At 37.6% G+C, this 13,669-nt stretch overlaps 1 protein-coding gene across 9 annotated transcripts in view; it reads right to left on the minus strand.

Moving 5' to 3' along the window:
• Positions 1-13,669, minus strand: part of Ranbp17 (RAN binding protein 17) — a 301,497-nt gene that overhangs the window by 116,418 nt on the left and 171,410 nt on the right. For 5 of the 9 annotated variants that reach the window (XM_031354597.1, XM_031354602.1, XM_031354596.1 and 2 more), the window contains 2 exons: positions 12,735-12,818; positions 4,796-4,855 (listed from right to left, as the gene is read on the minus strand). The exons of 2 other annotated variants lie outside the window; for them this stretch is intronic. In XM_031354597.1, the coding sequence (XP_031210457.1) occupies positions 4,796-4,855; positions 12,735-12,818 (144 nt within the window). The remainder of the gene's footprint in view (positions 1-4,795; positions 4,856-12,734; positions 12,819-13,669) is intronic. 2 more of the 9 variants (XM_031354599.1, XM_031354598.1) reach the window with 1 other exon arrangement.

Raw genomic sequence — 13,669 nt, forward strand, 5'->3', positions numbered from 1 at the left:
CGTTACTTGCCCAATGAGGCATATCTACAAAACTGTTCATTATAAAGTATCAATCAAAAAAAGGTTTCTACTGAAAACAAATCTATTACAATATTCTGAGTTCTGAACACTTCCAATAACATTTATCACTTCAAAATCATTTTAAAAATAATTTTTACCCAAATATCTTTATGATAACATGAAGAAACTACACCATACAATTCCTTTCCAGGAAGCATATAGACTCAAGGGGAGACAGCAGCAAAGAGAATTAACTTTTGGTTTCAGAAGTTAGTAAGGTAAGTTGATTCTAATGACACACATGGAAATACCAAAGAAATAAGAGATTAAGGTCAGACATGGTGGCAAATGCCACTAAACCCAACTGTTAAATAGAGGCAGAAGATTTTGAGTTAGAGGCTAGCTTGGGTTACACAGTAAAACTACTTCAGAACACCAATGTTACCCCCACTGCCACCAAAAGAGAAAGACTAAGTCACCAGCTGCTCTTCCAAGGTTGATAATCCAATGACAACCAACGCACACTAATGCCTTTGGTGTGTTTTACAGAGACATGTACTTTGAAAACAGGCTTTTTCTGCTTCTACCCTCTTGTTTCCCCCTTCAGTGTGCCTCAGAGTAACTATGCCTAACACTGTACTAATGCCTGTTAAATTCATGATCAAATAATGGATACTTTTGCCAATTCTAGTTCGAATTTTATTTATTTTTTTGGACACAGGATCTCATATTTAAAATCCCATTCACTAAGCATGGGGACTGCCAAACTTTTGCTGTATAAAATGGTGTGGTTTTAAAGCTTAAGTGTTTTTTGGAGAAAGCTTTCTTATAGATTAGGTTAAAAAACCTTTCTTTTGGGGAAACTTGGGTGCATCCATAGTTTCAAATCTATTATTGATATTTTTAACATCACATAATTATGCTCTTGTAGTGTCAGTTTTTCATGTGAATAAGTTTCACCAATCATTTAAGCATACACTCTTGGAGGGGATGGGAAATGTCTGGTCAGCAGTTCTTAGAGCATCTTGAACTCAGCAAAAGAAAAGAACAGGCATTCTAAAGACATTTAGATTTGTTTTCTGAATCTGCCAGTAGCTCGGTGTTCCTTGAAATGTGCAGAGGCCTGAAAAGTGCATCTGTGGCTTCCTTCATCACCCTCCACCTCATTTATTGAGGAAGGGTCTCTTGTTGAAACTGGAGCATGCTCGTTTTTGCTAGTCAGCCTGCCTGGCTTTTATGTGGGTTTTGGAGAATCCAAATTCTTCATGCTGTGTGGCAATTGCTTTAACTACTAAGCCATTTATCCAGCACTCATGGAGATTTTAATAGCATAAAGATAACCATCAAGACCAATAAACCTTTGAAATCTGCATTACTAGTTCTAAAATCTTCATGTATATATTGAACCAATTAACACATTCTATTCACAGAAATTGTCTTTGATGAAGGGATAAAACAATGACTTCAGTATTTCATGACAAAGAACATTCTTCCCATGTCCTTTCCTTCTGTCTGTGGTGATGGGAGCAGAACACAGCACCTCATGCAGGCTGAGTGAGCCTCTGCACTGCTCTTGGCACAGCCTGCTCAACACCAATTCTTACTACTTCTAAACAGGACCTGTCTCAGAAGCTAGTAAGTGCCCATCTTAACGGTCAGACACTGAAGCAGCTCATGAAATATATGAAATTTATAGAAATGTCAGAAACTGTCATTACAGTTTGAGAACACATGTTCCTAAAAATCATTTTAATAAATTCTTGTTATTTTATTGCAAAGGTTCTTTTAAAATTTAGGAATGAGCATCTGTATGTGAATATGCTACTTCAGAGGTGCAATGCACTGCCAACTTCCGAACTTATCCAATGGGGGAGTATTTGTTGTGCTTTTATAGGTAGACAGCTTCAATCATCCTTTCATTTTTTTGGCTTTCCTCAATAATCTTACATACAATTTTCCAAAGGAGTCAAATTAGACAGTAGAAAAGGAAATCAAAAGAAAACCAGCAACAAGATATTTGGCTTTAATAAAAGAGTGAAAGTAAAGCCTACACTAATTTTTGAACTGCTCCCCCACCCCAATCTGATACTTGGAATTGAGTGTCTGCTGCATTCTGATTGTAAGTTGCAAGAAGCTAATTATGTCAATCCTTACATCTGAAGTAGATTACAGAACTGGGAAACCCAGAATGTCAGTTCCTAGAGGTTGATGGATATAATGACAGCCACAGAGATTCAATAACAGCTCTCTGTGAGATGTACTCAGAGGCACCACATGAAACAAATTAAAAACAATGAGAATCTCTCATTGTGTGCAAATATGAGAAACCCAGTTCTGTAGATTTTCATATGAGCTGTTATAATGAATTAAGATTTTTAGATAATGAATTTTCAGAAAATTACAGGGAGTTAATACATGTAGGCACTCTATAGATGTTTAAGATGTTATAACATCTCAAAGGCACTAGCATATTGTACACAGTCCTGTGGAAATCAACAGCAGGCTGCCATCAGGTGACATACCTCTTTTGAACCACCTAATTCTCAGAAACTTACATCAAATAACATGAAACTGGTAACATAACCCATCTCTAATTGGATTTTAAAGCACTGTGGTAATTTACTGTAGTGACTTATCAGTTAAGGTTTGGACTTGTAACTTGAAAAACCCTGTGCTCAACAGTACCCACATGGAGACAGCGCCCCGCACAGGACAGTTCTTTTTCCATAAAGTTGACTGGAGGGAGCATGGAGGCAGTGCTCACACGACAAAGGCACTAGTGCTACTTAGGAAAGGATTTGGAACTCTGCCATGGAACTGTCTATTATGAATGAGAAAGCAATCTCCATAACTTCTGTCTTGTAGTCAATTCAGTCCTCTCTATAAGAGGACTTTGTTAAAATGGAAGGAGTTGGTAGCAAACTGAGGTAGAGTAGAGTGACCTAATACAGCATTTAATTATATAGCTGAACCATTTGGAAGAAAGGACATTGAGCTCTTTCATTGACATTTGAAGCTGACTAAAACAGGAACATTATAATAAACTTATCATTATAACAAGAAATTAATGGTACAAACATCATTGCTACATATTAAATATGTAACCACAGTGACGTTGAATAAGCTGTATATTAATCTTGGCTAACCTTGCCATAGCATTTAACATAAAACTAATAAATATAGGATTCAAATTAGGACAAAGAAATCCTTTGTCAGAATTTAATTTAAAAGCATAGTTTAAGTTGGGAACTATGTGGCAATGGCAGAGCAAGCTGCTGCCTCAGTCAGAAGACCTGAAAGTATCTGTCAGAGTCAAGCCAGTAAGGATGTGTCATACGAATGTTAAATTTGTACTGCAACAAGACTATCTGAACCCACCATCTGTGGTGACCACCTTCCTAAAGGGACATGGACCTAGGAAATGGCTTAAGAAGCATTCCAAATCTGCTTGAATGACCTATTGTATAAGGAAACTTGGAGCACCACTCTGGCCTCACATCCCCTTTGCTTCACATCCTGTGCAGAGCATGAGCTCAGCAGGCTGGGGTGCAGGGCTGCCTGCTGCTTGTGATAATCCCCTCTCCCAGTAGGGGCCTCCACTGATGCATGGCTAAGAACATGCTTCCTCTTTTGCTTGCATCCCAGTGGGGTTTCCATTCCTGACATGGGCCCAAATCCAGACAGATAAACGAAGGTGGAAAAGTTAAAAGAGAGGTCCAGATGCTGCCAGAGATTTTCGCAAATACTTTTCTAACCAGTCATTTACTGGACAGAGAAATACATATCGGTCGTGTGAAAACCAGTAAGCCTGGTAATTTCGGAGTCTATCCTTTCCACCCCCACAGCCAGAGCTAAGGTCTAACTACCACCTGTTCAACAGGACCTGGCTGTTTGCCTCTTTTTCCTTCAGGGAGCCACTGACGAAGGATCTTCACCAGCATGAACCTAATGCCTCCCGACAGGCTGTCCCTAGCCAAGAGGGACCCGGGTAGAGTGCACCAGTTATTGGTCACAGGATACACAGCTCATGGAGACTCCTGTGGTGCAGCCAGCTGAAAGCCAACCAGAGGAGATGAAGAGTACATTTGTCCTGACACAGCCTTGCTCTTGCTGGCTGCCAACTCATTCCATGTATGGAGCCAAGCTTCTGTTACACCAGTCTTCTGTGGATAAAGCCACACTAAAATTCTAGGTATTATTTTTTCAAATTCATTGAAAAAATGACAAGCAATGTTATGGCAAAAGAATAATGCCTGATTGGAATGAATGAGACCATGGACTGGAAGAGGCACTTTAGCCATTTAAAGGGTTCCTTATAATCTTGTGTTATAATAAAATCTTTTATCACTAAGCCTATAGGGTGGTATGGTTATATTTTAAAGGAAAAAAGTTACTATATAAAGTTTGTGAGAGAATAAAGGCGGAGGTGAGGAACTGCAAAGCAAAGAATTTTGTTTATTCCTCATGCTTCTGGAAGGTGTCAGCCAGAAATGCATTGTGGCACAGGTGTGTCCTAGTCACTATCTAGTAAAATCCTCTCAGGTATCCGGACTCAGGAACCCTAGGTTGCTTTCACAGTAACTACAGCCTTACAGTTGGCCCCACTGATGAGGGGACTACTGACTATGTGGCTCTAAGCACTATACACTAGGAGGATATAGCGTATAGAAAGGAGTTGAGCCAATGCAGTGCTCCCTGCTCCTGTGTGCCTGTGTCCACCTTAGGAACCTGGAAGTGTCGGGAGACCAGCATACAGACGGGTGAGCCCATCACCATAACCAGTTACTCAACTCACCTTAACTATTTTCCAAGCCTTCTCTGGAACTCTGGAAACATCATTCTTCGGGCGTACAACCTAAAAAGCACAGAGTTTATGGACCTGCCACCTGATGTTAGATACAAGAGAAGAGCAGTAAGCCTTCCCAATTTCAGGTACAAGAAAAAAATGGCTCAAGTCTATTGCTGTCACTTAAAATATTCTTGATTTTCATTCTGGAACTAGTGGCACAGTGAAGTCATTTTCAAACTCTGAAATGACGATATGAATTACAATGGATTTTTTGCAGTAGAATAATTAAAAAATAACTCAAAAATAATTCAAAAATCAATTATTCAGGGCTAGCTCTAAAAAAGGAACAAACAATGGTGGCAGACCTATTTAAGGGATCATTAAATACGGATTGCTGTCTTCCAGGAGGCCCTGGCACTGAGCTAATGGTGCTGGTAGCCAAGTCACCTCCTGATGGCCAGAACCACATTTAAAACCAACAAACTCAATTGTTATATCATTCAAAAAGAAAAGTAAATCATAGAATCATAATGAATCTTCTGCACTTAATCCAGTTCTTGTATATACACACCTACCCAGTCCTCTGAAAAACCATATCTCCTTGTAGTTGTAGTGGGTCTAAGACAATTACTCAGAAGCAATCTACTTTTTAGCATCTTTATTTTATTTATATGATTCTCTTATTTTTCTTTTCATATTCTCTCTCTGAAATCATGCCCCATTTCCTTTTCAGAAACAGCACCTGTAATTCCCTCCCTCCTATTAAGAGATACTTAATTTTTTGTCCTTTATGTATAGGAGGAAATCTGTGACATGGTAAGGAGTGAAATAATAATCAGAAATAACAATCATCAGTGACATTCACATTTTTCCACTGAATCAAGTATGCTTTTTGTTTTGAGACGGAGTTTCAAGTGGACGAAGTGGGTCTTGAACTTGCTATGTAGTGGATATGTAGTGGATCTTCTGTCTCCACTTCTAAAGTGGATTGAATAATAGACATGGCTGGTTTTATATGGTGCCAGGGGCTCAAGTTTAGGGTTTTCTCATGCTAGGCAAGTGTTACATAAACTGTGCTACATTCCTAGAAGGTCTTTCATTTCAATTTCAATTATTCTCCTATTGTAGCCTAATTAATGAAAACTTACCTCTAACTCAGAGTAGTTAATATTTGTAACAACAATCTAAAATCTGTTTCTATCTTAAGACTTCTTTTTGCAAATTATTCATAAACATACAAAAGCCCAACTGGTGGACCATGATAGTACATAGTGCTCAAGAAACATTTTCTTCTGTCAGTAAGAAAACAAAAATGACCAAAAATTACTGAGTACATATTTTTAAGGTAATTTCAACCAGGAGGAAACAATGCGCAAGGTAACACACATGAGGCTTTGACTGAGAATCTACTATTTACTAGCCTTGTAGTGTGGTACAGAGAGGAACTTAAAATTATTTTGTTTAATGAATTAACTCTACATTTTTTTTTTTGTTTTGTTTTTTGGTTTTTTGAGACAGGGTTTCTCTGTGCTTCCCTGGTTGACCTGGAACTCACTCTGTAGACCAGGCTGGCCTTGAACTCAGAGATCCACCTGCCTCTGCTTCCCAAGTGCTGGGATTAAAGGTGTGTGCCACCACTGCCTTAATTCTACAATTTTAAATTACTTCTTTACTGTCTCCATTCTTATCTATATAAGAATACAAAATATAATGTAATAAATAACAGTATGTGAGGCTGGAGAGATGGCTTGGGATTAATTAAGAGCACTTACTGTTCCTTGCCGAGGACCTGGTTTCAGCTCCCAGGACATATTGTGGCTAAAAACCATCTAACTCCAGTTCCCAGGTATCTGACACACCCTTTTGATCTCTGAGGGTACCATGCACATACATACATACAAGCAAAAACACTCCTATATATAAATAAATCTAAAACAATCAAAAATAATATCACTAGGGAGGAGGCTAGAGAGCTATTTGGAAGACCTGTGGGACTTGGACAACTATAGAGTGATTGCCATAATTAAGCCAGTTAACCTCTAAAGCTTGGCTTCTTAACTGTAGGATAAGGATGTATATGGGACCTAATTTTCATTGGCTTTTTGAAAGGATTAAAGTAGTAAATTTATACAGAATATGCAAGACAGTCCTGACACAGTAAAATTCTTATATGTCTAAGCTGCTGTTACTACTATTGGCATATGCTGAGATGACAATCCCTTTTAGTTGTACTTTACCTGGATCTGATGCAGGAAAAAAGTTGTGTGTTTTAAGGTACTTGTGAAGAACTTTAGTAATGATTAAATGAGAATTAAACAAGAGAGAAAGGCCTCATGAAAAGTAGCATAACACCTTGTCTAGAATGGGTCTGTAGGAGGAGCAGCAAGGAAAGGAACAGGAACAGGAAGTGGGAAGAAAACAGAAGGGCAGCCCATCATTAGCGGAAGGCTTGCCTGCATCACCTGAGTGCTCAATTCTGACGTGGTTTATGAGTCATTGTAGTTTTTTCTCTTCCTACACCTGCCATAAATTTTCAACACACTAGACAAGTGTATGAATTATATTTCCGCATCCAATAAATTATTGAAGTCTTTCCAATTCAGATCAATGAATCCATCTAATTGTCAACTTTTCCCTTCAGTACACCCACAAAAGGGATTCCAAAATAAAGTGAGAAGTTTAAGTTATTTAAAAAAGTTTGTCAGGGCACCTAAGGGGCAGTCATTACAGAGAGGCTTGCAAAGACTGTAACACACGTAGGATTATGATGTCAGTGGTTTCTATGTCCAGACTCTGGGGTCTGAGGCAGTCTGCCTGTTTTTGGATTGAGTTTAGTTTGCTTGTCACTGTTGGCCAGCTAGGACCACTGCTTCAACCTGTTGAAGAAATAGAACTCCCCTGGGAATAATTAACATGGGGATTAACAGAACTGTTCTAATGGCAGTTTTATTCTGACACTATGAAACTGATCGTGCCCAAACCCCATCCTTACATGACAGGTAGCATGACAGAGAGGAAAGCAAGCTGGGCTGCTTTAGAGCGGGAAGGGTTGTGGAGTTCTAGTCTGTACAATGATGATAATCATATCTAGTTTAATGTATCCAAGTGTTTGACCTGTGAGGAGAATCCTTACTACAGGCTGGAATACGACTTAAGATGAAGCTGCAGTCTCAACCTTCTCCTAGGCGTTTCTAACGCTACAGTAACTGAAAATGAAGAGGCTGAAACCCACGCCATGTTTACATACTGTGCTACTATACAATGCCTAACTTTAAGAAGGTTGAATGTGTTAGGATGGTTGTACCTCCTGGCAGTTGTGGCATTATGGTCCATATTTATAGAGGCAAATACCCAGATAAAAAAGACAGTCTTACATTTGTGCCACAAAGAATGGAAACATTCTGATGAGCGAGCAGAGTTGGCCAAGGGGAGGGAGCAAGGGAGGAAGTGCTTATCAAAACTTGGAGTTTGGAAATGACACTAAGTGTTTAAAAAGTGAAAATCTTTGAATAAAGGGGATTAAAACAAAACTTAAGAATCACAATTCTTGCTGGGCATTCCTTTAATCCAAGTGGGGGCAGAGTAGGTGGTTGGGGGTAAGTCTGGCCTACAGAGTGCATTCCAGGACAGCCGGGGATACAGAGAGAATCCTGTCTTGAAAAACAACAAGGAAAACAAAAAACAAAGCAGAACAACAACAACAACAACAAAACCCCAAATTGAAACTCTTAGCAAATGTAAAGCCATTGGTATACTAAATTATCTGGCATATGTTAGCAGTTTCTTTTTGTTATGTATATGTGTTGGTGATTGTGTGAATTTATGGACACCATTTGCATGCATGATCCCATGAAGCAAAAGAGGGTACTAGATGCCCTGGAAGTGGAGTTACAGACAGCTGTGAGCCACCATATGGGTTCAGAGAAATGAATTGGGTTTTCTGCAAGAGCAGCAAGAATTCTTAACCACTGAGCCACCTCTCCAGCCTGATGGTTTAGCATTTTCTATCATTTTATAATTCTGCCGTTAAGTTTTCCAAATAAACTTACTGAGTTTGAAAAATTTTCTATGGAAATGCATTTCTAATTTTGAAATGGTAATCAATCAGAACATACAATCTACATCAGAGAAACTTGTTTCAAAGCCAACTTGCTTAACATCTATTCAGTAAAGCAAGGGACACTGGCACTGGGGAGACACACAGGCCTAGGGGAAAACAAAATCCCAATAAGTATGCCAAATGTGTTTATATTTCAAGACTCCTTCAACAGAAACATTATGGGGAGATAAAAATTAGGGAAACACTGAACTTAGCTAATTTAAAATGTTGAAAAAATATTTTGCATTTATGTTTTATAACCAACTGCTTTTCCCACGTTTGTCCCAAGGCAGCAGATGAAGCTCTATACCCACCACTGCTAATAGTAGCAATTGGAACATGCTCTTTGGCAAGGCAGAAATAAGATAATTGTTCAACATAGGCTGGCTTTTCAGAAATACTGGAAGCATTGCCTGTAATTATAGACATCTGTCATTGCTAGCCACTCAGTACTATCCCTGACATCAATATACAACCATAGCACTAAGCTGCCCGCAGGCACAGCAATGGAGACCAGATACGCTAGGCAGGCAATCATCGGCTTCATCCAAACTATCTGTCAAAGGTTCCCAACCACAAATAGCTCTTACATTTTGTATCCTTAGGATAATATGTTGATTTATTTTAGATTCTCTAATATTTACAGTCTGGGCCATCTACTAAAATAAAGAAACAAAACTTATGGCTAATGGAGGCAGTTACTGTTCACAGTCATCATAAAAGGTCATAGCTCAACCCTCAAATGTTAAAAATTGATGGCAGCTTTAACCATGTGCCATCATACAGATGTTTCCTTTTGTAGAGGCAATTATTTTCAATAGCAATTCAAAATGGTAAATATAATCTTTTATCAGTAAGTATGTTCTCACACTGATCTAATAGAAATGTTCATATTTTAAAGCATTTTTTTTTGAGACATAACTATGAGTTTCAGTGTTACAAATGGAAGAATCTAGACTATAACTTTGGGTTTAGCTTTACAAATAAACCCTTATCTTGCACTTAAAAAATATATATGTACATACCAAAAATAGAGACATATATGCTTAATATATATGTGTGTGTGTGTGGGTGTATGTGTGTGAGATGTGGTGCATAAAAGATAGTAAATGATATTGAAGGATAAAATACTGACATAATTTTGTTCTGTATAACAACTCATAAAAATATACATATACATGTACAATTGTATTTTTAAAAGTCCAAAGACACACTATAGCTTTAAACACCACCCTTTTTCCCCACTACATTTTAGTAGCTTGGACACAAATAGAAAATTATTAGACATTCAGGCTAATTAGGAGTTAAGACTTACAATTACTATGTGTTACTAAAAACTCAGATATTTCTTGGCCTGATCTGCTGCAGCTTAGGCTAAAGAAAAACTATTAATTACAGAAAGACAGTTAGCTTACAAGTGAGCTGCATTTTAAAAACCTCCTTTAAAATACAATTGCTAAATGCCTTACAGTGCTGTAATGTGAGACAGGTTCAAATCTTATTACTTCACTGAAATTAAAACCTAAGTTTTAATACTGCTCAAGTCGAACAATGATTCCACACTTTATTGCTTTTGAAATCCCTTGATGATCATAGGAAAAAATGCCCCGGAGAAAAAAAGACTGTTTTCGATAAACAGAAAATACAGTTTGCACTCTTAGCCTCTTTGTCATCACAAAAAAAGGATTTAATGCCAATTCTTTAAAAAAAGACTTTTCCCCCACAAAATGTGCACCTTGTGTGCCATTTGTAAAATCAGTTCACTTTCTTTTATTTATTACTGCAGCGCGGCAAGGCAATAAAGCAGCTACCGATAGCTAATAAATTACATGCCTTTTAAAACAATTCTCTTGCTACAAAAACATGTAACTACAAAGGTTTACATTTACATGGTACAGCACACAAAATGTCTATATTTGTGCCCTATTAACAATCTTAGCAAATTGTGTACTCTTGCCAAACAACTGATAGGAAAAATAATGTGATCTACAAATGCCTACAACATACAGTAAAAGCTATTCATGAAATCTATATATGCTATTTAAACCTTTTAAAAACACCTCCAAAATAAACTTTAAAATATTATTATTCTTTTTTGCACCAAAGATATTTAAGGTTTTCTAATTAGGATTAATTTAAACTTTGCTCAGTTACTGAGTGCCGAGACAGTATCCTTTTCTAATTTATGTCCTTAGGATAATTTCTTTTATAAATTACAGCTCTCAGCAGTTACCTAAAACAAAGTTAAAATAGTGGGATTCCTGGATTTAAGACAAAGTGCATACTGAGTTCACATACACTGTATTTATAAGAAGCTAGCAATGTGGTCACTTTGTGTCCATATCAGATGCATTTTGTGCTCCTCCCCTTCTCTCTCACACATAGCACACATTTTAAATTATGTTTACATATCCACAAACATTGCCATGAGAACTTTACTTTGTAAAAGTAAGTAATTTATAATCCCTCTGCCCCCCCATCTCTCTGGCTCTTCTGTATACAAATCAATTTGGGAATATCTATACTCAAATTCCAGGATTAAATTGTTAAATTAATAAGAATATTTACTTAATGCTCTCATACTCTAATCTCATGATAAGAATATACATATGAGGTAATGTGCTTTTTAAAAATTATTAAAAATTATTTAAAAATCTCCTCTATTTCCTTCAATAGCTATAATACCTATGGCTTTTTTTGTTACATATCTACAAAATTTTTTGTTTTGTTCTTTTGTTTTTTTGTCTTTTGTTTTTCGAGACAGGGTTTCTCTGTGAAGCCCTGGGTATCCTGGAACTCACTCTGTAGACCAGGCTGGCCTCGAACTCAGAAATCCGCCTGTCTCTGCCTCCCAAGTGCTGGGATTAAAGGTGTGCGCCACCACTGCCTAGCACTGCTTCAAAATTTAAAGCACAAATAACTCAGCTCCACTCTTCTTCAAGAGATAGACTAAAGTTTACATTCTGTAGTAGTCTGCGTTTCCATTTTCCTTCTTTTGAATTAGTATAATTATCATAATTAATAATTAGGACCTTGAGGAAGATTTACAAATTTTTAATTTATCACTGTGTGTGTGTATGTGTGTGTGTATACATGGAATGTGGGAAAGCAGGTGCACAAGTGGGGCGGAGCATGTGTGGAGGAGGAGGGAGCCTTTCGGGGTGGTGGTGTTGGGGGAGTCAGGAGTCAGGCTTGCATCCTAAGCCCTGTTAGCTGTTGTTGGCCATCTTATTGGCCAGGTAAGTGGTTTTTTTTTTTTTTTCCTTTCTTTCTTTTGGTTTTCGAGACAGGGTTTCTCTGTATAGCCCTGGCTGTCCTGGAATTCACTCTGTAGACCAGGCTGGCCTCGAACTCAGAAATCCGCCTGCCTCTGCCTCCCAAGTGCTGGGATTAAAGGCGTGTGCCACCACTGCCCAGCTTCAGGTAAGTGTTTTTAAAGAGTTCAATAAAATGAGTTTATTTCAAAGCATGTTAGAAAGTAATCAGTACTCTCAGTAATAATAATATTCTAACTACATTTACACTTCTCTATGTACGTGTATATATATGCTTATACTTATGAATATATTCAACTTATTTTTGCTTTTTTAAAAATAGTAAATGTACATGTTTGCTGAAATTAAGATCATTCCCCATACTATAAATATTATTATTCTCAATGACAAAGGAAAGGGACAAAACACTTAACATGTTTGTTTACTCACACTTTTTGCACTACAGTAAATTATAATTGAACTTTCATTTGGTGCATGGAAAACAACCTTGAATTACACTTAGCACCTATGTGACAGAATACAGACAGTGTCTACGCCTTGGTGTCATCTAGAAGTCATTGCTTTCACTTATCTTCTTGGCTGGAGTGGTAGTTGCTGTTGTTGTCCTTCTTAATTTGACAAACAGGCTGGACTGAGGTGACATTAGGATCTGCATCTGTGATGGGAAAGTGGAAAGTGTGAGCTGAGCTCCTTGAGGCCCAGCTGCTGCACCATGCGGCTCCTAATCCTTTCTTACATGTTTATATTACACAGCTGAGTGACAATCCACAAAAAAATCTTAGCCTCAGATTTTGCAAGAGTATTCTGACAGGTGCCCAGTGCAGCAAACATGAGCATTTACTATTAAAAAGAAGAAAAAACAAGTTAAATATATTTATATATAAACATATATATGCACATCACTTATTAGACATATCAAATTGAGTTTTAAGTTGTTTACCAGTTTGTGATGGCAAGACTAGCTTAGTTCTCTCTAGTCACAACTGAGACTGCTGCTCAGCACATTGTAGGGAACTAAATAGACCTGCAGTGATAAATATATGTATAATGAAAGAAAAGACAAAAAGCAATAAGCTTCTTGCCAAGAATAACACAGTTGTAGGCAATATGATGATCTTTTTCTAGTTTAAAATCCCTAAAAACTAAATACTGGCTGGTCTAATTTGTCAGCTCCTAACACAATACTGCAGAAATCAGCAATACCTATCTCAGAAAATCTAGTAGGATCATAATTAAAGCTCTCTCATAACTCAAAAATCTGAACACCACATCCTGCCTGGTTTGTATGCAAGCAATCACAAAGAAAATGGTTGATAATGTAGCAATGACCTAGTTGTATTGAAAAACACAAGTTATGCTCTTGTATTGCTTGCCACTGCTCTTGTCCTCAAGAATCCCAAACATAGTAAGAAAATGAAGACACAGGGCATAAAATATTCAAGGAACAAGATCAGGAATAATAGCCCCTCACTTTTTAATGCATTTAGAGAGCTAGATAGAGCTAAG

Source organism: Mastomys coucha, unplaced genomic scaffold (assembly GCF_008632895.1).
Source record: "Mastomys coucha isolate ucsf_1 unplaced genomic scaffold, UCSF_Mcou_1 pScaffold5, whole genome shotgun sequence".
Taxonomy (NCBI): Eukaryota; Metazoa; Chordata; class Mammalia; order Rodentia; family Muridae; genus Mastomys; species Mastomys coucha.